Source organism: Chrysemys picta, chromosome 15, assembly GCF_011386835.1.
Source record: "Chrysemys picta bellii isolate R12L10 chromosome 15, ASM1138683v2, whole genome shotgun sequence".
In the NCBI taxonomy this organism is placed as follows: domain Eukaryota; kingdom Metazoa; phylum Chordata; order Testudines; family Emydidae; genus Chrysemys; species Chrysemys picta.
The window spans coordinates 9,069,082-9,093,098 of NC_088805.1; the positions used below are offsets into that span (position 1 = coordinate 9,069,082).

Sequence of the window (24,017 nt, forward strand, 5' to 3'; positions counted from 1 at the left end):
TGGGGGTCCCCCGGGCAAGGCCACGTAGTGCACTGTGAGCAGGCGTAGGTGGTTCGAGCAGAGCAGAACTCTGCAGAACCTCCCCCACAGCAGCACCCGGACGTGCTGTAGCTTACTTGGGATGCCTGATGGGTACTTCCAGCACCAGCTCCGGGGGGATCTCAAAGAGCTCCGGATCATTGCCGTTGGCCTGGAGGAGGAGTGGCAGGACATCAAATCGCCCCTTGGGTGCCTTCCACCCTTGCTGGATGCAGATCTGCAGCCAAACAGAGTTCATGATCATATTCTTGCCAACCTGGCTGCCCAGCAACGTGACTGTCTCTCAGGCACTGTGGGCAGGATGTGGGGGTTGCAAAGCGGTAGGCTGCTAAGTACAACCGTAGTCTCTTGTACTTTTTTTTTTTTTTTAATAAGGGATGTCTCCACTCAGTCTGAGCCATGGGTAAGCTAAGAGTTCAGGCTGAGTCCTGGAGAGTGTTCTGCAATCAAGCAGTAGGTGATAAACACATTCTCATTATGGTGCACAGAGACTGGCTATTGGACCAAATCCACGGCCACTTAGGACTTCACACTTGTCACTGTGCAGTGTGCCATGAGCCACCTGGGCCCTGCAGGTGACAGCGAGTTTAGAACCTGGACCTCCTGCTCCAAACCACTGTCTGAGCTATAGTGTTAGTCTGTAGCAGTACAGAGACTATGAAACACAAGTAGGAAGTTCTGAGTCCACCCTGAAGAGGGCAGTGGTGCATGAACACACAAGCACAAATACAAGTCCACATGGCAATATTAAGGGTCCCTCTAGTGGTACTACAGAGCATCTCATGACCTGTCTTGGGAAAAGCAAAGCAAATCAGAGTAGGTCTCCTAGATCAGGGGGTCTCAAACTGGGGATCGGGACCCCTCACGGGGTTGTGAGGCTATTACCTGGAGGGTCGCGAGCTGTCAGCCTCCACCCCAACCCCCACTTTGCCTCCAGCATTTATAACGGTGTTAAATACATTAAGAAGTGTTTTTAATTGATAAGGGGGGGGGTCGCACTCAGAGGCTTGCTATGTGAAAGGGGTCACCAGTACAAAAGTTTGAGAACCTCTGTCCTAGATGGACTGAAACACTGTAGTATAATTCTTGCATCCGAAGAAGTGAGGTTTTTACTCACGAAAGCTTATGCCCAAATAAATCTGTTAGTCTTTAAGGTGCCACCAGACTCCTTGTTGTTTTCGTAGATACAGACTAACACGGCTACCCCCTGATTCTTGTAGTATAATATGCAGCTGTCCCCATCCTAACTGAGTATCTTAGGAGGCGCTCAGAGGTGCACTCCCCTATGGGCCCGGCCACTGACCTACAATGAGTGGGAAGAATGGATTTTTTTCATTGCTTACCTCTGTGAGCTCCATGTTGGCTGGGTCCCCCAGAATGGTACCGTCTGGCTGCTTGTAGCCAGCATAGCGGATGAGCTGGGCATTCCAGACTCGGAAGTCGTGCTTGCCATCTGTCCTCTGGGGGAAGATGGTGATAGCAGACCTGAAAGGAACGGACGGGATAGCGCTGGCGTTAGTGATGTGAAAGGTGACAGCCGGGAGGGCATGTGCTTGTCCCTGAGATTGAGCGGGGTTGCCTGGGATGATGGACAACCCTTGCCAGCATTCACAGCACCTCAGCCGCTACGCTTTCTGCCACCTGCTTTGTGCTTGTGAACATGCCTGGGACCAGATTAACCTCCGTGCCTGCCCGGAAAAGAAGAGCCTCTTTTCCAACTGATTTTCCAGCTACTACCATTGTGCCTTATGAATGTGGGTGTGCCCCCTGAGATGAACAGTCCAGTCTGCAGACCAGGTACCAAGGTGGGGCAAATAGGTAGCAGGGGCAGAGGGCGAGTTCTGTTTCCCTGGCAAATTCATCTCCCTCTCAGTGCTTTCCCTTCGCTCCAGGGACCTCTGAACCTCTAGATCAAACAGGCCCCCAGTAAATAAGGCGGAGGGGGAGATCCATCCAGTGGGAAAGACAGAGGAGCAAGAGAAAGGAGGAGAAATACATTGTATGTTTCTGTACAGCCCAGCCACTAGAGATGGAGTGGCCCAGCAGGTAGAGCACAGGACCAGGAGACCTGGGTTCTGTTCCCTTCTCCACCACTGATTTACTCCATAACCTTGGGCAGAGTTACTGAATCTCTCTGTCCCTGGGTTCTCGCAGCTGGGAAGTGGGGCTACTGATACTTTCCCACCTTTAAAAAGCAACAGAGTCCTGTGGCACCTTTAAGACGAACATTTGTTCGTCTTAAAGGTGCCACAGGACTCTCTGTTGCTTTTTACAGACCCAGACTAACACGGCTACCCCTCTGATACTTTCCCACCTTTGTGAATCACAAGCACTAAGTATCATGATTGCTAAGATACTGATCGCTTGGACACGGGGTCAATTCATTCTGAAACACACACAGGTTTGAGGCAGAATTCGGCATTTGTAGCCCAGGTGGGTCCGGGGGCTAAGTTTTACTTCCTGCCCTTAGGTGGAGCGGGTAGAGGGGCAACCGAGAGGTTTAATTTATTGCTTCTCTACAGCTGGAAGAGATACTGGCCCAAGAGCGAGCAAGCAAGGTGGACAGGAGGGACACTCCTTCCTTCCCCTCAGCAGCTCCTGCCCCCGGCAGCCAGACACTCCAGCTCAGAACCCAGAGACTCGGCTGCAGGCACATGGTAGCATTCTGCCGGAGGGAGGTGAAGGACGGGCCTGCATGCTGCATTCAAAGGCTCTTCAGTCTGGCCCGAGTTCTTGTAGAACCTGGGACGGCAGCTCACAACCGGCCAGGGCAGGGAGGCAGCCTGTCCTCACGCTTGGGCTGGTGGCTCAGCCCACGTCCACCCCCCCAGTCGAGTGGTGAGTCAGTGATCTCAGGGAGTACGCGGTTGTGCAGAAGCTACCCAAAAGGCGAGGCAGGGCACATGGAAAGTGCAATTAGAACTGCAGCAGAAACCCGCAGCACAAAGGAGCCTGTAACCCCAAGTCTCCGTCTCATGGCAGGTCAGAGGCTCCCCGGGCACGTGGCCGAGGTCAGGGCCAGGTGACTGGAAGAGAGCACTACTCTCACTCCAAGCCATAAACACAAATCTAAACAATTAACAGCCCCCTCCAGCTGAGACCCAGGGCTCCCTCCTTTGGCCCGGGGGAGTGGGGGGGGACTCACCTGAGATTCCCTTTGTTGGTGGCATATTTGATGTGGTTGCAGATGTAATTGAACATCCCATGGGCTGTGGTGCAGTCTCGGGCATCAAACACCTGCAACAGTCGAGAGGGTTGGTCTGCAGAACTCTCTCATTCCTAAATGAGCCTGCGTCTCCTCCATAGCCGGCCCAGCCCACTGGAAAGCCCGAGGGGCCGACGCATTACAGGAGACGAGGATCTAGCTAGCTGTAAGTAGGGTCTAGCACATACATGCTCCCTGCCACTGTAGCATCTCGGCACCTCGTACCTCAGCCCTCTCCACTGCGGGGAGCCAAACTCAAATCCAGGATTGACATTTGTTCCATGCTCCCAGTCTACTGCAGTCCCCAGGGTCATAAAGAGCGACAGACGTGTCCAGCCAACCAAAGCCACCATCAGCTCTGGCTCCCGCAGTCTCTCCTTAAGTGAGCCCCAGGGCTGAGAGATCAGTGATTGAGAGGCAGTGGCCTGGCAAAGGAAGGGGGCGAGTGCCAAGGTAAGCTAGGACTGACCTTCCTTTGCAGAGCCGCGGAGGGACGCTTGCAAGCATCTTCCTGCACTATGCCTGGCTGCAACGAGTCCTTTCCTTTCCACAGCCAAGTGCTCCCCCAGATGTTAATTAAAACAAAAGAAGCAGGAAGCTTCACTGTGTGTGAGAGGGGCTTGGCCTCCCAGCTCCAAACCGTGCTGAGACCCTGTATGAAATTGCTCATCTGCTTTGGAGTGACGGCTTCACGTGTGTGTGTGTTGGAGTATGGCTTCAGACTGCAACCCCAGCCCAATGTCACTGGAAACAATGCATTCAAACAACCCCCTCTCCAACCCTGAGTCAAAAGTGCACTGGGACTGGGGCTCTATGCAATCCTGGAATAGCTTCTTTGACTTCACCAGAGTTTTCCTCCCGTGGCCTCCATCCACGGCAAGGCTACGGTTTTTAAAGTAGCATGTAGCAAGTAGGAGCCCAGAACCCAGAATGTTTCGGAAGATGATAGTGTTACCTCGGAAGTCTGCTTTGCAAACACCGCCACCATCATCTATGCAACCCTCCCCCATGAGCACCTTTCCTTCCAAAGCCCTCTCCTCCCAGAGCCTCCAAACAAGCCTCTACACCTACAGATGAAAGGGTGGCATGTTTCTTACATGTACTGCCCAGAGCCACAAGCATGAGTCACCGTATCCTTAGCATCCAGAGAAACAGACGTGTCTCCCTTGATTTACCTTCCATGCCCATCGACCCCTCTAAGAGCAACCTGCCAGCTGCCGCCAGGGCAGTCTGCTGCTTACCTGTAGCTTGGACCATTGAATCCTGCCCACGCAGCGGGATGCATTACGCCAGGCGTGCTTTGCTCCGTAGATCAGCTCTGTGTCCCGCAGCTGGTAGGTGTCTGTGGTTTCAATCTCCTTGGTCACTTCTTCCAGCCTCTCCACGTGGGCCTTGGAGCCAAACCTGTGAGCATGGGGAAAGGAGACGTGACCAACTCCAGTTCGTAGGGCAGCAGATAGCGCCGGATGCTGTTTGTACACACGTATGCAGTCTGGTCCTGGGTACACGTACACACATGCCAGCTGGAGGTAACTGTGGACCAATCATGATAATTGTGGGGGCAAAAGTTCCCCTCTGCCCCAGGGGTCAAACTCTGAGATGATACATTGTAGGATGAAATTCTGTGGAAGGGAACCTCCCTGGCTGCACCTGTGCATTGCAATCTCTCGACAGAGCAGTATACCACATGCTCATGTGCATGTACACCTGCTTGTGTACCCAGCTAGACACACACACAGAGCACAGATGCAGACCACTGGAAGCACAAGGTTGTCCGACATAGAGCAGAACCGTTCTGGACCTATAAATGCATGTCTGCAGTCTTTTGTTCTTTGGAGGCCAGCACAGATTTCAAATGGCCTGGCCCTTGGGTGTGCGCACAGCTGGGGCATGAAAAGCTAGTGATCTGACTATTGGGCACTGCAATTTGATCACAACACCACGTCTGAGTTTGCATCCAGCTTTGCCGGTAACAAGTCAGAGGTATTTTACCGCACCGCGTAACTCCCGCTAAAAACCCGCCAGCAGCACCACCTGCGAGTGCCAGAAGACTTGCCTCTTTATGGAGGAGTAGTACTGATCAATGAAGTCCTTAGCCAAGGAGAGCAGCTGCTCTTTTGTCCTGGTGTCTTCTGGCTTCCGGATATGCTGGGTGGGCGTCATTACCGAGCCCATGCAGATCTGCTCTGTACACGCACTGGCCTGCAAGGACAGAAGGGCCACGTATGAACCATAGATTACTGGATGCGCCACTGGTTACACTGACATGGCCAACAGGACGGGCTGCACTAACGCTGGTGAAATGCCAGCTCCGGATTTGGCACAAGTGGTGATATCTCCAGTGTGTTTGCTTTCACATGTGCACTTTTTTTGGCACTGATCTCAGGCATACGACTGAGGGATGCCTGACCTACAACTGTGGCTCGGACAAGTGGGATTCATAAGAGTCCAACCTAAATCTTAGTTATAGCTCCATGTTCACCCTCTCTCCCCCAAGCCGGTCTCCATACCATCCTTGGAGGAAACAATCACGTATCATCAGCTTTGCGTCCTCCTTTCTGCCAGCAGCAGGCAAATGCCTTCTTTTCAATGCTTTACATCCAGCCACTGTCAGCTGCTGGGAGGTAACAGATACCCACCTCCATACCTTACTTTCCCATCTCCACACTCCATAGTAGACCTTCCCTTACACCATACCTCCCCCTACTCTAGGGGTAAACACCTCTGCAACATTTCCCTGCAGAATCTACAACCTATCAGCCTAGAAGTGTACCCCACTAGCTATTGCCAAGAAAAGAGAACACCGGGATTGAAAGAGGGATAATGCAGTTGGCGTGCATTCTATATATCCCCATTCCCCACCTTCATGTTCCACCAGCATTTGAAGGTTCAAAAGATCTCAGTTGTCTCTCTTTGATTCGTTCTAGTCTAGCCCACGACAGAGCAGCTCATTGAAGACGCCACGGCAGCACACAAGATGGGCTCATTTATTCAAAGCAGCTCTAATTCTTCCAGTTAAATCAGGTTTAGAGACATTGATTTGGTCAACTGCACTCAGAAAACATTGGCCAAAACACTCCGTCCCACTCACCATGGCTGTCTTGAGATGTAAGGTATCGTGAAGCACGGAGCCAGTCTCCCAGTTCTTGACTTTGGCAAACCGTGGGCACTTAGACGGGCTTCCATTCACCAAGTTCTTAGTTGGGGACTGTCTGTCAGATGGCGGTGGCTGGAGGAGAGAAAAATGATGATGTATCAGACTATGGCTCACTGATCAGTTACAGGAGAAGTGTAGGATGTAACAGCAGGTGGATCTTGGATTAATGGACTTCTTCACCTATGGAGGCCTGGTGAGAATTGTGTGGTCTTGACCTACATCCTAGTGAATATTTGCCCACACCAAAAAAATTTACTCTGGATAGCTGTAAAGTTAACTCTGTTCAGAAGAAGCCTAACCTCGAAAGAGCAAAGAGCCATAGAAATTAGAGATGGAAATTAATTATTAGCTCATGTAGTCCAGGGGTTGGCAACCAGCGGCACGTGAGCTGATTTTTAGTGGCACTCTGCTGCCAGCCCGCTGCTGGCCTGGATGGATGGAACCCGGGCCGGCAGCAGGCTGAGCGGGGCCGGTGGCTGGGACCCCGTCTGGCAGGAACCAGCGGACGGAACCCCAGACCGGCAGCGCGGGTGGCAGACGGAACCCAGACTGGCAGCGGGCAAAGCTGTTCAGCCCGCTGCTGGTCTGGGGATCCGTCCGCCGGTCCCCTCAGCCCGCTGCCGGTCTGGGGTTCCGTCCGCCGGCCCCTGTAAATGTAAAATGTATTACTGGCACTCAAAACCTTAAATTAATGAAGACTTGGCACGCCACTTCTCAAAGGTTGCCGACCCTGATGTAGTCCATTCCCTGTCAATGTGGGATTTTCTCCCTACATTACCTTCACTAGTGTATTATCTGCCATGGTTTTAAATGCACCAAAGCCAGTGCCGGTCGTTTGACTACTCCAAGGAAGGATGTCTTAATATCTGACAATTACTGTAAGGGAATGAACAGGAAGCAGGCCTCCCCAGTGCCCGTTTTTGCTGGAGAAATGAAGGGCTAAGGACAAGCATAGGGAGGAAGTGAAAGGACTTCTGAATTATGTACACTTGGACCACTCCCATCTCGCTCCTTGATATCCTATGTAGGTGTGTGCAAAGCCAAGATCTTGGAGCGAACCTCATTGTGCAAGTACTGACACAGCAATGAACATACTTGGCCTGCAGAGATCCTGAGTGACACCAGGGAAAAAACAGTTCTAGTGAACTTCAGAGGAAATCTGCTTTGGCAGACAAACTCCATGAAGATGCCAAAAGCTCCACACCCGATTGCTCTTGCAAGGGGGAGATATCCCATCTTGGAATTAGATCTGTCAGAAGAACGCAGTGTCATCATTCAGTATTACTAAGACCTGGTTGGATGTTCCATGGAGAAGAGATCTGGTCCCGAACGGGAGCATCCTATCCAAATCCACTCAAGTTTTGGGGAAGTTTGGAGCCAGAACAAAGCTTGGCGTCTCAAGCCCATCGCTGTAAAATAGATCCAAACTGCCTAAACTTTGGGGAAATTTGGATCTGGATCCAGACATTGGATCTGAACTTTGTGGTTCAGGTCCCTCTCTGAAGTTATGTCTACGCTACAAAATTATGTTGACTCAAGTTACGTCAATGTACAGCCACCGCAGTAATTAAATTGCTTTTGCACGTCCACACTATGCTCCTTGTGTCACTGGTGCACGTCCTCATCGGGAGTGCTTGCATCGATTTAATTGTCAGGGTGGGGCATTGTGGGATGGCGTCTGAAAGCCAGCAGCAGACAATGTAAGCAACACAGTGTCTCGACCTCACTACATCAACCAAAGTGCTACGCCTCTTGTGGAGGTGGAGTTATTAAGTCGGCATAGCGGGCAAGTTACATCGACGGGAATGATGTTTTAGTGTAGAGGCTTACAGAGTTAGGTCAACGTAAGCTGCCTCACGTCAACCTAATGCTGTAGTGTAGACCAGAGGTAATTTATACCAACATTTAAAAAAAAAAAAAAGAACTGTTCTGCATTTTTCCATATTCTTTTTACTATTAATGCAGCTATTCATGGTCCTTCTCCGTGATCCTGTAGAGAAGCTGTAATCCTATGCTCATGACGTCATCACACATCATGAAATGGTTGTGATGGCACAAATTTGGCATTGTGACCTCACTAAATGGGGGGAAAGAGATGAGCTGTGTTGAAGGAAGCCCGTGTTTCAACACGACTAGCTTTGCCGATGAGCACACACTGGAAGAAAAATGATGGAACCCATATGAAGAATATGTAGATTAAATATTTTAATCCGATGTTATTAGAAAGCCCTTTCAAGGATCTAGTCACTTAAGATTCATCTGCTTCTCCTCAATCTAACTTTTCCTCCCTTCCACATTGAAATACAGACAAGGAAAATGCCTTCACTCTTTAGAGGCAATCACTCACTTGACACATTTGACAGGCCTGATAGCTGTGGAGATAACTGGTGAAGGACCCCCAGCCATCACTTGACCACCACAAGAAAAGGGCTTAGGTTCTAAAACTCACCAGGGAAGGCAAGTAATGAGACATTCCAGCAGCATCCGCTCTCAAAGCTGCGGTAGGAATTAGAACGAGAGCTCCAATTTTCTACTCAGGCCTCAGCCTGCTCTGCATTTCGTTGCACGACACAGAATTCTGCTCTCGGTCACACTGATGAAAATCCAAAGCCAGCCTCACTCTTCTCAGTGGAACGGCTCCAGCAACTGAGAGCAGCATTTGCCCCTGAACGTCCTGATAGATCACTTTGCTCCAGGTGAAAATGTGTCTGCTTTACAGAAAGGCGTAAGTGTTTCATAGAGAACAGCAAGCCCAAAGCTGCTTCTCACGCTTCTTTTTTAGGAATGCTCTGAAACCACATTGCAGCATATGAAGAGAAGCCGTGTCTGGGCTGGGTTCCTGAGCCAGGCTAGATAGCAGCAGCCACATGACTATACTGTACTAGTTAGCTGCTGGGCAGTGGCAATTTCACAAAACCCTTTGACAAGTTAAGTTTTTAAAAGTGTCTTTGACCCTGGAAAATAGGGATTTTGCTACTCACTTCAATGACAACAGGATGGTGCATCATCTGGTAACTTCCTCCATGTGCACGTGTCGGGGGGAGAAAGGGAACTCCGTCTGATACTACTGTACCATATTCTTTAGTTCTCACGGGCTCTAGAGTCTCTCGGTATCCCTGCTCGTGCTCTGTTGGGCTGCGTGTGGTCTCCCCAGCTCCTGGAGTCACGTGATTAAATGACGGTCTCTGCTTTCATTGTTTTAAAGTGTCTCTCTAGCCCTCATGGTTGCAGAATACAATTTGAAAATGTGAACCCTAAAGGCTCAAAATCTGGAGGCAAATCAGAAGAGCCCCAACATTTATTCTTTTCAAAATCTTGGATTTTTAAGCCAATCTCACGGCTTTTGGGGGCCTGACGCATGGATTTTGGAATGCTCGGGGATGGCCATGCTGTAATCTTCTTTCCTACACACCTGCCTCCTTCAACAAATCTCAACCATTTGTGGGCCAACAACACTATTGCATGCCAGCTGAATTCACCGGAGCTGCACCACTGAAATGCACTGAGATGTGAATTTGGCCCTTTATTTCTCTGGGGATGAAGTTCCCATGACATCCACAGGATTCATAAAACTTTAATTAAAATTGACACTTGAAACCTCCCAAAAGAAAGGTTTCTCCCCACTCCCATCAGACATAACACACTGCAGCGAATTAGCAAACACCTTATGCATTACTGTGAAATTCATTTTTCCTGAACGTGGAAAGCAGATCTTTAACCAGAACCATGGAGCTGAAGTACCCGCATGGTCACAGAGCATTATAAAGGCAGTTATACCAATGTTCCTATCTTCAGCAGTGACCCAACTAAAAACCAGCTGCAAAACACTAGTGAACTTTGGGTTATTTGTAATTTGGATCCAGCTGTTCAAGCTTCAGCCCACCTCAGATACTCTGTTGTGCTTGATGTTTTTCCTTGGGGAATTCTGTGGGGTTAGTGAAGTACTTGAAGGAGTGTGGGAATGTGTTAGATGCAGTGGGGAAGCATATGTGAAAAAACAGAGACAGAGATACATTACGCCACGCTGAACAGGGCAGGATGTGTCCTCTAACGGCTTGGGAGAGAGCACCCAAGAGAGGCTCTCTCGCTTGGCTTGGCAACTGTGTGCAGTGCGACAGGAAAGAAACTGATGACCAGCAGAAAAATGCAAAGTGCTTTTTGCCTCTCCACTCAGCCTCGTTGGCTTGCGTGCTTGAAACCAAACATTATCCGGGGTTCTGTCAGAGAGGTGATATTAACGCCTTTTATGTTTTAATTAGGTAGCAGTGATATTAGCGACTCAGGCCTGGGACAAATGGAGAGATTAATGTCGCAGTCCGGGGCGCACATGCATTATGCAAAGGACTTTTTACAACAGAGCATGTTATCATAAGTACTAAGTGTGCAGATTAGTGATCCTTCTGCGGTTATTACATATGGATGTGAGAATGCAATCCAGCCCCCTGAGTGTTTGGTTTGCTTGGGTGTGTGGAAAAACCAGGGGAGTTTATCCCTTTGTGATGGCACATAAGGGCCGTAGTGCAGGTATACGCACCCCACAGCCAGGGAATACCCCCGGCACAAGGGGGCCTCTGCTGCAGCTGCTGCCTTTCCCCTCTCCACGTGGCCTAGTGCAGAGGGCATTTCAGAGAGGCTCAAGGAGCAACAGTTCTAGGGCAGAGTAGACAATTGGAGCTCTCGTTCTAATTCCTGGGGCTGGGGTTGCTTCCCCCTCTAATTAGCCCTCCACTTGTTAATTGATCCTCTGGTAGGTCCCAATTAACCTATATTGATGGGGAGTTGAGTGGCAGGTTGTCACCGGCTGTAAGGTACACCTTCAGATGCAACCCCTCCCGGCCCTGAACCCACCAAGGCAGCCTTGAATGGCACAGCAGAAGTTCTAAGTCTGGCTGTAGCGGGGAGAGGGGGCAGGGAAGGGAGGGAGAGGAGATGTGGAAGCGGTAAGCGTATGGAGAGACCAAAACTGCTAGTGGAGGAGGATGTAGAACGATAGGGATAAGAAGGATAAAAGGGAAGCCTGCACATCTAGTGGAAAAAAATGAGTTTAATAGCAGCTTAAGACTGGGGATTGTAGCACCACTAACATGGAGAGAAATTAAGCTCTGAACACAGAAGGTTATAAAGTGCTTATAGTCACAGACCCATGCAAGGAGCTTAGCAAAGAAAACAGAAAGATTGTGCTTCCAAGCACAGGGGAAAGGACCAAATCAGTAACCTGAGCTTGGCTGGAAGAGAAGTCACAGCACCCACCGACAACTAAGCGGAAAGAGTCAGGTTGAAACAGGGAGGTCACTCTGGCAACCGAGGGAAGTGTGTCATAGTTCTTGGACTCACCTCCTTGTGCCTAAATATTACAGCACATATGGCAAGATCAGCTACGATGTTATGAGAACCAGATCATCTGCAATATGGGGCTGCATTTGGGGGAGATAAGGACAGATTTTCAGACTTTACTCTGAACTGTCTGGCTTTCCTCGGTCTGAACCTCGGGTAAGAGCTGTATTTCGTGTGTGCACGCCCCCCTAGATTGTGCACTAGGGTGTTTTTTGTATAAATAAACATTTAAAAGCCCTTACAGTCTATTTTTAAAAATATTTATTTAGGGACTCAACAGTGGATCTTGCCCTTAGAAAGATCATAGCAGATGTGACAGAGCAAAAAAACAACCCATTACCCTGCAATTTTGGCAGGTGTCCCCCATCCAGGAGAGGTTTAAACTCCAGGAACAGATTGAGATGTTTAGAAAGGTCTCCCGGGGCCCCTTATTTCCTGGAGGCACAAGGAGGTACACCACACTTCTAAATCGTTGTCCACCACGATGCCTGCCTGCACTGCGTCACTTCACAACATGCGCCGAGGTCTCAGTGGAAAGTTAAGGTGCCAAGTACCCCACATCTTAGTCACTTCTCAATGAGCAGGGAGTGCACCAAGCGATGGAGACCCTGGGTAGGGCAGAGCAGCACAGAACAAGGCTATGTTAGAAAGAATGATCTAGTAGGAAGGGTTCAGGACTAGGAGTCCAGACCTCTGAGTTACGTTCCGAACTCTGCTGCAGAATCCCTATGTGACAACAAGTCGTGTCACCGCCCAGGGCCGGATCATGGCTCGGTGGAAGGACCGTGACGATTGCTGCTATTTGACATCTTCTCTTGTACTGTGAATGTTTTGGAGCAGGGACAATGTCACCCTACTTGTTAGTACAGCACCTAGCACAGCGAGGCGCTGATCCTGACCGGCACTATTGGAATATAAATAATGGATAGAAAAGATTAATAAGCCTTGGGCTGGCGAGAATGGTCGAACGCCAGCCCAGAGGGCAGGAGCCGATCAATATAGATATGAAAGAAAAATAGCCTTACATGCACTCCATCAAAAAGTGCCTGCCCTGCCGATAGTTCCTGGCCGGGAAGGGGGTGGGAGGTCAGGCCCTTTGTTTCAGGAAGTGACTGAGCTGAGCAGAGGCAATACTGGTTGTCTGGACTTCTTCATTTGAATGTTCATCTGTTTTTCTCTTTGGAAAGTGTTCTTTGCCGCATGGCCTACTGAGAATTACAGCAGGGGGGAGCCATGGGAATGGGATGGTCTGAGCACAGGGCTGGGTGCCAGAAACTGCCAAGTTCTAGCCCTGCCTCTGACACTGGTCCCATCTGAGAATGCATTTGGCCCAATAAGTCCAGAAGAAATTCCACACACTACCTTATCCCTGGTGCGATCCCACTGAGGTGGGGAAAAATCACTTTCCCTCTCTGTCCATTCTGCAAACATGAGGCTAATATCATTCCAGCAAGGAGGTGTGAGAAGCAATGAATTACACGCGGATTGCCGCCCATCTTATGCTTCTACACCGGCTCCCACCCCAACTAATCACCCCACAAGACACCGGCGCCTACCTGCTCCTTTTCCGAGTAGGGGTTGTTCAGGACGACGGGCGTGTCGGTCTTTCCCCACAGGTCATTGAAAACTCGGTCATTTTCCATCTCGGCTGGCACAGGTTTCTGGGGCTTGTCCACTTCCCTGAAACTGAGGGTGGGGAATATTAGTCATTGCGTTCCCAGAGCTACACGCAGCTTGTTCCCCGTCAGAGCTCTCAGACTGCTCAGCCTTAGAGCAAAACCTCCCTGCCTACCGCATGGGGGGTGAACCCGAGCCGCAGGCAACCACTGCTACCCTCTGCCAATTGCTTAGATACAGGACTGGCTCTGGGCAGCTTCCCGCAGGATTGAAAACTTGCAAGAGTTTGAAGGGGGGGGGAGGTTGAGGGGAGGAACTGGAAACTCCCCACACTGGCAAAGGATCACCCTGTGTTAGCTCGACAACAAGCAATGGGAGTTTTGCAATGTAAAAAAGCCTAATTCCTAAAACTGGCAGGAAGCTGAAGTCCTCACTAGGCCAAGGTAGGGAAGTGATAATCATCCAGTTTACACCTTTGCACTGCCGGGAAGACATATTCGTAACCCTATCGTTCGCTACGCGGAGTGCTACCACTCCCAACACCAGCCACCGAAGGACCCAAAAAAGAGTGGAGAACCTTTAGCCAGAGCGCATTTGAGTTATACACAATGCCCCATGCTGTCCAATGGAATAAGATTAAAGGTCTTGAGAACATGGCCTATGAAGGAAGGCTGAAAGAATTGGGTTTGTTTCGTTTGGAAGAGAGAAGACTGAGAGGGGACATGATAGCAGTTTTCAGATATCTAAAAGGGTGTCATAAGGAGGAGGGAGAAAACTTGTTCACCTTAGCCTCTAAGAATAGAACAAGAAACAAAGGGCTTCCACTGCAGCAAGGGAGGTTTAGGTTGGACATTAGGAAAAAGTTCCTAACTGTCAGGGTGGTTAAACACTGGAATAAATTGCCTAGGGAGGTTGTGGAATCTCCATCTCTGGAGATATTTAAGAGTAGGTTAGATAAACATAGACAGTATTTGGTCCTGCCATGAGGGCAGGGGACTGGACTCGATGACCTCTCGAGGTCCCTTCCAGTCCTAGAATCTATGAATCTATAAGAACAAAAAGCATAAATAAATAAATAAATAAAAATAAAAATAAAATAAGAACAAAAAGTGCTCTTAATATACAAATGCATCAAAACAAATTAGGGGCCCTAGTTTACAAACAGGATTGGAAGGAAAGGGGATATAATATAGGGCTGATGGTGGTTATTCTAGAATAGCTTTGTTGGGGCAGGGCGGGGGACTTGTTGCTTAAGTGGAACATAAGTGGGACACAACAAACTGACGTGGCTCTCAGGGAGGTAGTTTGATGCTTTGAGAGCCTGATCTTGCAAACACTTGTGCATGTAAGTAACTTTACACAGTGAATTCCACTGAAGTGAGACTACCCACCCATGTGAAATTACTCATGTTTCCAAGACTGGAGGATTAATGTGCTAAGAGACAAGTACTGCAAGAAAAAAAACCATTGCAATTGTTACCCATGCTGGATCAGACTTAATTTAAGAGTGACACAAAGAAATACTGGTTTTGTTTAACAAAAAAAAAAAAAAAAAAAAAAAAGAAAGAAAAAACCCACAATGTGGAATTGACTTGTGGAACTTACCACCACAAGATATCATTGAGGATAATTATTTAGTAGGCTCCAATAAGGTGTCTAAGCGCTACTGCAATATGAATACTAAAACAAAGATAATGAGGAATTAGATATTTATATGAGTTATAAGAATATAATCCAGTCAAACCAGCTAGGATAAAAATGTGTAAATGACATCAGCTCTCATGATTTAGGACATAACCCAGCTGTTTACAGCCCAGGGTTGGGAAGACACTTCTTCTGTAAGAATGCTAGTATTTAGTTGCCCACTGTTAGGGTTTTATAAACGACTGGTCTAAATGGACCATTGTTCTAATCCGCTCTGACAATTCCTTTCTTTCTACGTAGGTCTGATCTTTATTCCCCTGACAACATTGAGCACTGAAAACCGATTCCTGTTGCAAATCTGGGGCCTCATCCAAAGCCTACTGCAGTCAGTGAGAGCCTTCCCATTGACTTTAGTGGGCTTGGGATCAGCCCCCAAATCAGGAACATGGCTCTCAAAGCAACAGGCGCCCTGATCACAAAGCCACTCGTAGCTTAAAAAGAAGGGAAATGCCCACAGCAAATTAACTTTCAGGAGGTTTTCCCCAGGCATGTGGCTTTTAGTATAAATGAGGTAAAACAGCATTCAGTTTTATTTCTTTTTCTTCCAACCACTCCAGAAGTTTCTAGTTCGTTTATGGAATGAAGTTGAGCCCTCCAGCACCCAAGATGTTACACCACTTCCCGGGGATATTTTCTAAACGCCGGGTAGCCTTGGGGGGAAAACCTCCACTTTATATTTCCAACAGAATTCAAACCCAACAGGGGTTGGATTTTTAATTGAAATTCCCATCTGTCACCTCTACCAGGAGGAAATTGTTCTTTTCCTAACTTGGCTTTTATGCACACGTGAAAGGGTTTTGATCAGATAAAATACAGAACCTCACCCATCCTTAATCTGGTCCATTCAAAGTCAAAGATAACTGTAAAATAATGCCTACGTGCTACATGCAGAATAACGCATGCGTCAAACCCACTGTGAACATTCTGCATTGCGTTGTCCCCACTCCTGCCTGCCAGGCTGGGGCCCCGCCTCTGAGGCACAGTTTACCTATAGTGCATGTCACAAACCCCTCTGGGGCTGTACATAAGAGCTGACATCACAGGAACAGAATACAACAACTCTCCACAGCAGGGACTGAGCTTTGGTAGTTATATGGCCCTCCATTATCCGAACACCCTCCCGGGCGTTAGTGTATTTACCTTCACAAAACTCCCATGAGGCAGGGCAAGGTTGTTATCCCCATTGTACAGATGGAAAACTGAGGCACTGGGAGGTTAAGTGACTCATCCAAGGTCACACAGGAAGTCAAGCTGAGCCAGGAACTGAACCCAGATCATCTTTGGAGTCCCAGGCTAGTGCCCCTAACCAATGGACCATACGTCCTTTTATCCTCTGTTCGTTAGCACAATCAAGACCTATTATTCTTATTGATGCCTCCAAGGCTATTATTATTGTTTATTTGTATGCATGTTGCACCAAGACCACACAGAGGATTTTGGGGACCTAGGGCAACATCTGAAAATGAGGGCTCCCCCCCTTTCCAAAATGACTGCTATGGAAACGAATACTCCCCCCTGAAATCAAGAAACCAAGGGGGCAAAACCAATGAGAGGGGAGGCCTGGGGAAAGAGGGGCACTGGGGAGTAAGCACGCCCTGTATTCACTCCGCAGTGGCACCTCCTGTCCTTGCAGGGCTGGGCATTGCAACCTGGTGCACGGGATCGCAGCGCAACTCAGGTTTGGCCAGGCTGCCCTTCCCTCAAATTCAATTTGGGGGCCCTGGGGCAAACTGCTCCTTTTGTCCTCCATCCCTTGCCAGGCAGCCCCGGGTTGCACCAATGAGGTCCCAATCGGAACTGGGACCCCATTGAACAAGGTACTATATGGACACCTAGGCCAGGTCTACACTATGTACTTACTTTGGTAGAACTACGTCGCTCAGGAGTGTGGGAGGGGAAACAGAGGCATGGGGAAAGTCAAGGAACTTGCCTAAGGGCACACAGCAGGTCAGTTGCAGAGCTGTGGATACAACCCAGGGCTGAAAAGCTGCCCCAACGAAGCCAAGGGGAGTTTTGCCATTGACTTCACTGGTATCAGGATTTCACCCCAGATCTTCGGAGTCCCAGCCCATTCACCTATTCGGTCTAGGGGGTTTGCTTGGCAGTAGGTGTTCTTGAACTTCCTTTGCCTTGACAAGAGAGAGAACTGATTGCTCGGATTCCTGGCAGTTCATTTGGATGAACCAATAAGAGCTTGGAAATCGAATGTTTTGCACCGATGCCGTAAGCAACACCTAGTGCAGTAACCAGAAGGCTAGGATGCTGCTGGGAACGGGCAGAACGCAGCCAAAATCCTCTGTGAGTGCACTTGTCCCAGTGGGTGAAAAGCATATGTTGGCTATAGGTGTCTGTGCCAGTATGAGCTGCGAGGGGAGCTCTGTGTGCATGAGCAGGAGAAAGAGAGAGAGAAAGTGTGTTCTTCTCGGCTATGCAAGAGAAATAGGTTTCTTTTCCCATCTCACTTTGCCCTGGAGCATTGCCGTCAGCTTTCCTCCGGCAGAATCACCCACCACCATCAATAATATGGACCACAGGGTAGTTTGTAAGTGACTCTCCTTCACTCTCTCTGGGTTTTCCACATTCTCAGGTGGCATTTCCTGCTGTGGGAAATATTTCAGGCTGAGAAGGAGCTGCCACCCTCTGCTCCGGTTACAACCAGGTAGCAGTTTACGGTCTGCAATGCTGAAGAACCGACTACCCAGTCTTTTTTCTCCATTACCTAGGATCAAACCAATGTCCGAGATCAGAAATAACAACACACTTTTCTATGCAGTCGGGCCAAAGGATCTCAAAGCATTTTACACACCAACAGAAAGAGGCAATCCCAGGCTGCACATAGCAGTGAAACGCAACTGCCCGTGGGGCTGGCAGGGAGCAGCACACAGCAGCATTCTGCCGTAGTCTCGGGGAAGCTGTGGAGAACGCCACATCCAACTAGAAGTGAACAGGGCATGTCAAGAGGCAGGGGGCAGTTCCCCAAGATGGAACAAGGCCCGCACACTGGAGCTGCTCTTGCAGATAGAACCCAGGGATCATAAATGATCCAAGTGAGAACAGCTTCCTAAGCGATAAAGGAGCGTTTTAAATATATGAATGCAAAGAACAAAAGCCTCCTTAAAGAGAACATTGTGCAGAACAATAAGTGGATCCCGTGCCCTGAGGAGGAGACGATGCATCTGAGGAATCATGCTAAGATTTTGGATTAACAAATAAGTAACTGGGGTGGCTGCGCTTAGCAGTTTGAGCCATGTCTTTATATTTAATAAGGGTTTGTTAAAGGTACTGAATAGGTTCTGAACACGCCCTTCACTACAGAGGGTGTTAGAGGAATACAGACATCGGGCCAAACCCTAAAGCCTTTACTGACACAAAACTCCCATTGTCATCGGTTGGGGTTTGGCCAGGTTCAGAAACGGCGTCATAGAATGTTCTCCCCAGCTGGGTTTCCAATACACAAAGAGCAACCAGAAGCTATGGTCAGCATGAATGTCTGATTATAGATTAAGCAAGTCAGCAAACAAGAAAAGACAAAAGTAAGGTCTCCGTGAAAGGGCTGAGAGAGAGAGAGAGAGAGAGAGAGTCCCCTCTATAGAGAGAAGAGTCCTTGGAGACTTCAAGGGGCAGAACAAAACAAAACAAAAGAGAGAAAGAGTCACATCACCGCAACACCGCGTCAGTAGAGAAATTCTCCTCGGGCATCAGTCAAGCTCTTTTTTCCTGTGGGGACATCCAATAAATATATGCTCAGCCCTGCCGGATCATGAGTTGCAAGGTGCGGTGATCTTGTGAACTCCTGTCAGCACCTCCACCTGCCTTAAACTTGGGTTAGGATTACTACACTCAATTCTATTTTCATTCATGTGATCAGTATGTTCCATATCATTACTGGTGCCTGGTGACTTTCTGGCTGTACATTTTCCTCTCAGCAGCCCAGTCATCAGACTGCAAGCAGAACAAACACTGGCTGCCATGAACAGTAGCAATGGCTGCCCACATCTGCTCTTAGAATCATAGAATCTCAGGGTTGGAAGGGACCTCAGGAGGTCATCTAGTCCAACCCCCTGCTCAGAGCAGGACCAATCCCCAGACAGATTTTTGCCCCAGATCCCTAAATGGCCCCCTCAAGGATTGAACTCACAACCCGGGGTTTAGCAGGCCAATGCTCAAACCACTGAGCTACCCCTCCCCCCAATACTGGAAACCCAGGCAAGGCGGGGTTACAACTGCACTTGTAGCACAAGTCACCAGACAATCCCCCTGGGGCAGAGAGCAGAATTAGGCTGGGTGCCTCGTGTTCAGACGTGCACCTGTCACTGCATTTCCTGGGGTTTGAATAGTGTTTGTGTTTGTTTTAATTCTAAGGCCCCTGCAAGGTGCCCCTGTGCACTCCCAGCACTGACCTGCACCTGAAACAGGAACTCCACCTGAACTGATGTATTCGCATGGGACCTTCATATTACCCTGGACAAGACTCTAGAGAAGGCCAGTAGGGACCCTTCTGGCCTGGGCTTAGGAATTCTTTTCCATCTTTAATTTCTATACAGAACATAGAATAGAATCATAGAATATCAGGGTTGGAAGGGACCTCAGGAGTCATCTAGTCCAACCCCCCGCTCAGAGCAGGACCAATCTCTTCTCTTTATAGGCAACAGTTCAACATACCCAAGAAAGTTTCTGCCTTTGGTTACCCTCTTCACTCCCCCTAGGATCCCAAGAGTTCTGTGTGCTCAGGTGATGTATTCCTGTGTTGTTTCCCGGGGAACCGAGACCTTGCATATTCTCAAGTGTCCCTTATTTTTGGTCAGTGAATCATCATGAGCTGCCCCAGCCCCAGAGCTAAAGCCTGGACTCAATTAAGTAAAGAAGAGCTTTGCCATGGACCTCAGTAAGAGCAGGAGGAGGTAAATTAAGCCCCAGCTCAATCACATGGCACTAAATCAGAGTGTGCTTCAATTTTTCCCTCCCTGGCAATTTAATGATGCTGCTATGAAGTATTTTATAGAGAGTTTTATCATTTGAAAGAACTCTACAAACAGGACCTAATGAATGGGGAAACTGAGGCACCAAGCGGTCAAGTGATTTGTCCAAAGCCGCTTGGTGAATCAATAGCAGAGTCTGAAATAGAATCCAGGTCTCCTGATCACTCACCCATATCACTAGAGCACATGACCTTCCAGCATGCAGGAGACTGCACGGAGTACCTTAAACACATCAGACAGCACACTGAAGTCATTCCCATCTTTGACACAGAGCTGCAGCTGGCTAAAGCCCCAGCATGCAATGCTCCCTTCTTGGGCACAGCAGCCTGGCTGGAATGCTGCCTGCTGGCAGAACATCTGCACTGAAGCGGACAACCCACACTGTAGAATGTATCAGGCCATACGGATCCACGCACAGGATTTTGGCTACCCCTGCTCTAGTGGGTTTCTCAACTATAAAGCAGGTCGGTCATTTGAATAGGTGGAATTCAAGGCACAAAAACAAATGTAACCACTCAGGGAAAAAACACGACAGTATCCTGTCAGACTAGTCCTAAGCAGTCTGCCTTTTTAGGGCCGGTAAGTGAAACTTCAACAGAACCATACTCTGTCCGATTCAAAATCAAAACACTTTACGAACGTGAGTAACTTATACTGGAATTTAGTTTTAGAGGAAAACCAGAAAAGCCATTCTGACCTCGAAACGTCCTGTTTCAATACTTCCAGAAAGAAGTGTTTCAATTTTTTTTAAAAAAATGTGTTTATAATATTATGTATATCATAGTACAAAATGAAAAAGTCAAAATCTGAATGTTTTGATTGCTCCCCAAATGATTTTCTTTTTCCAGAATTTTCCTTCATGGAGAATTTAAAAAATGTTGGGTTTCATTCGGGTACAGAATGACACCAGATTTCGAAATCCTTTGTAAAACAACTTCCATCCTCCACACCAGTCTACCTCTTACTGTGGCATTACTGTTCTTTAGGCCGTTACTCCCTAAAATTGCCATGTTTCTATCTAGCTAAGGAACGGGCCTTAGAGGGAAAAGGAAAAAAAACAGCCCAGAGGGTTAAACAATATAAATGCTGGCAACATGAAAAGGAAATGGGATGTGACAATTCTCTTCCGGCTGAGGGTCAAAAATAGAACAAGGTTAGCTGGCAACGAATGAATTGTGCTCTATTTCTACCCTGTAGCCTGCTGAGACCCTTTTAGAGGAGAGGATGCGTCTCATCAGACCTTTCTCCCCACTTCCAGGGTATATTTTTATATTAACTCCATTACAGCTGGTTTGCCCCGAACAGCGCACACTCAGCTGTGGTTATAGCCCACCCTGAGGACGGACGGCAAATACACAGGGCGAGCCTGTATCCAGAAAACAGCAGTGGATGGATGGTATCTAATATCTGAAGCATCTTCCCAGGTGAATACAGATCAAGGAAGCTTAGGATGCAATTTAGCCACCTTCTGCCAGGTGCAGTCTTAGTGACTTCTTGTATCCCTTATGTAACCCACACACCTCCTGGATGTGGTGTTCTGGCCCATCTAGTGGCACTGAGACCACTTAGAGACAGATTAATGAGTCTCCTCTACAGCCTTAGCTAAAGTCCATGTGGCTTTTAGCTCATGCAGTAGAGGCTCATGCATTTAGCTTCAGAGGTCCCAGGTTCAATCCCACTCGCTGATGACCAGGGTCTTTCGGTATTACACTTACATATGATATTGTAGTAATGGGTCAAAACCCTGAAGTTCTTACTCGTTTTTTACTCAGGAAAAACTTTCACTGATTTCAGAGGGAGACTGTCCTGAGCAAGACCCTCACTACTTGACCCATTATTAATAAACTCCACATTTGCATCATTCCTTTTCTTCCAAAGAATCCCCAAAGCTCTGCAAAAGGGAACTGGCTTTATCCTGAAATACCACCATCTCTGGACCACGCAGCAGCCTCTTAACAACATGTGCAATGTTACACAATGGTTCAGGAAGAGAACAACATGGCACCCAGTTACAAAGGCAGGGGGGGAATTAGGTAGACAGAACACAGTTACTCACACTAGATTCTAACTGAGACTAACATCTTCACTCTGAGACTAAGTACCACCAGACCTTTAGTGACCACGAGTGGTCGGCACCTCAGCTTTAGCTCTTATCCAAAAGATGGTCTCTAACATCCTTAACGCCACATGGAGGCATATGTTCAGTACTGACCTCGGACGAAAGGGCAAACATCAGACCTGCAATAATTGGGATTTACCTGGAGATCTCCCATTCCCACTCTGATTAGGCCCAACTGGAGGTCTGAAGAGGTCACAGCCCAAGATGTCACAGCTGCACCTAACCACTGCCTAATTCTTCTAAGGGTTACTTGTTTTATAGGCATTTCAATGCAGAATCCATAGTTATCCTGCTGTCCAGTCTCCCTGGGACTTCTGGGCTTGTCCCAGTGTCTCTCTCTGTATGATCAGGCCTCCCCAATGCACCAGCCCTGTTTTAGACAGAGCAGATAGCACAGAAAATGAGTTGACCATCTTCAGCCCAGTGTAGTGGTGAGTAGGGATTGGGATGACTGTCCCACGTCTCTCTTGAGGGTGAAAACACTCTTTGACGCACAGAGCTGCTCTCTGCCAGTTTTCCTGCAGCGTTTCTGCTCTTCTACGTCTGTCTAAAACCACTAGCATCACCGTGCCCCAGTATTTTACCCACAATGCAGTGAATTATGCCACTGCCCTTTTCATTCTTACAGGGCTTCATGCTCCCTCTCAGCCTTATATTAGCCTCTGAGTGAAGCCTGGGCCAGAGTTTCTCTCCAGAGGCCACTTTAAAGTTTCCCCAAGGATGCTAGTGTGCTCTTTCAGGTCTAGTTAAACACTAACTTCTTCAGGGCCACTAATTCTTGCTGGTTCTTGGGACAGCTGCTTAGGACAGATTCCATGGAGGAGCTAGGACTGGAGCACCCTCAGCTCCCACGGACTTCACTGAGAGCTGAGGGTTCTTAGTACGTTGTTGCAGGTGGGGCTCAGCGTTTCACAGGCTCAGGACCCTCGGGAATAAAGTATGGGACGGCTCTCTCTGCTCTTTGGCCTCTCTTCATAAGCCGGAGAGTTGAAGCCGTTCACCTTCCCTCACCGTGATTCTGCATGAAACCTACTGATTTTAAAAAAAAACACGCACTTTTTATCGTGGAGTTTATTAGAGCTGGTTGGACTTTTTTTTTCTTTTTTTCGGCAGAAAATGAGTCAGGTACTCCAGCTAGTGAACCCAGCCAGAGAGGAGAACAGAGCCATGAGACAGCCCAGGAGGCACCCTGGGGACATTTCCAGGTAGAAATATTTTTTGGTTTCAGGTTAGTGTTTTGTCAAAAAGTTGACATTTACCACAGAATGCCGATACTGTTCTCAAAAGTTTCAAAGGCACAGTTTTCCTTAAACCATTTTTACAGAAAATTTTCAACTTCCTTTAGATACTATTAAAAGGACACGGCTCCTTTCAGCTGTGTGGCTTTCCAGTCCCTTTTGTCTCTTCCCCCTCCACTGCCCTGCTCCCAACCCTTGCAAACTTTCAAACTTAGACTAATTCACCAGCCAACTCTCATATAAGTGCTGGATTCACCCTGGCTTATTGCCTTCCTAGCATGGCAAGCCATTCATTGGGCTTATGCTCAGGGGCTGTCTCCTCTACAATCAGCCTTCCCTACCTCTTCAGCAATACCACAGTGAGTCTTTGTGACATCACAGTACATTCCACAGAAGTTGCTGCATTGTCACTGTGGCGAACAAAGGAGGGACGTAGAGAGACTGACGTCTAGCAGGTCAAGTAGGCGCATAGGGGTCAAGATTCCTGGGTTCCACTGCTGCTGATTCTGCCGCTGACTTTCTCCGTGATGCTGGTGACTCCCTTAGGTCAACAGTTTTCCAACAGTGACTGCTGGTTTTGCAGCTTTCTGTTTTTGAGTGCGCAACCTGAGACACCCACAACTTC

The 24,017-nt window shown here is 48.4% G+C and overlaps 1 protein-coding gene across 3 annotated transcripts in view; it reads right to left on the reverse strand.

Moving 5' to 3' along the window:
- Nucleotides 1-24,017, reverse strand: part of NOS1 (nitric oxide synthase 1) — a 141,164-nt gene that overhangs the window by 41,386 nt on the left and 75,761 nt on the right. For all 3 annotated transcript variants that reach the window (XM_065568303.1, XM_024108100.3, XM_065568304.1), the window contains exons 3-9: nt 13,292-13,421; nt 6,336-6,473; nt 5,301-5,446; nt 4,486-4,648; nt 3,185-3,276; nt 1,383-1,524; nt 117-256 (exon numbers count right to left, since the gene is read on the reverse strand). In XM_065568303.1, coding sequence (XP_065424375.1) covers nt 117-256; nt 1,383-1,524; nt 3,185-3,276; nt 4,486-4,648; nt 5,301-5,446; nt 6,336-6,473; nt 13,292-13,421 — 951 coding nt within the window. The remainder of the gene's footprint in view (nt 1-116; nt 257-1,382; nt 1,525-3,184; nt 3,277-4,485; nt 4,649-5,300; nt 5,447-6,335; nt 6,474-13,291; nt 13,422-24,017) is intronic.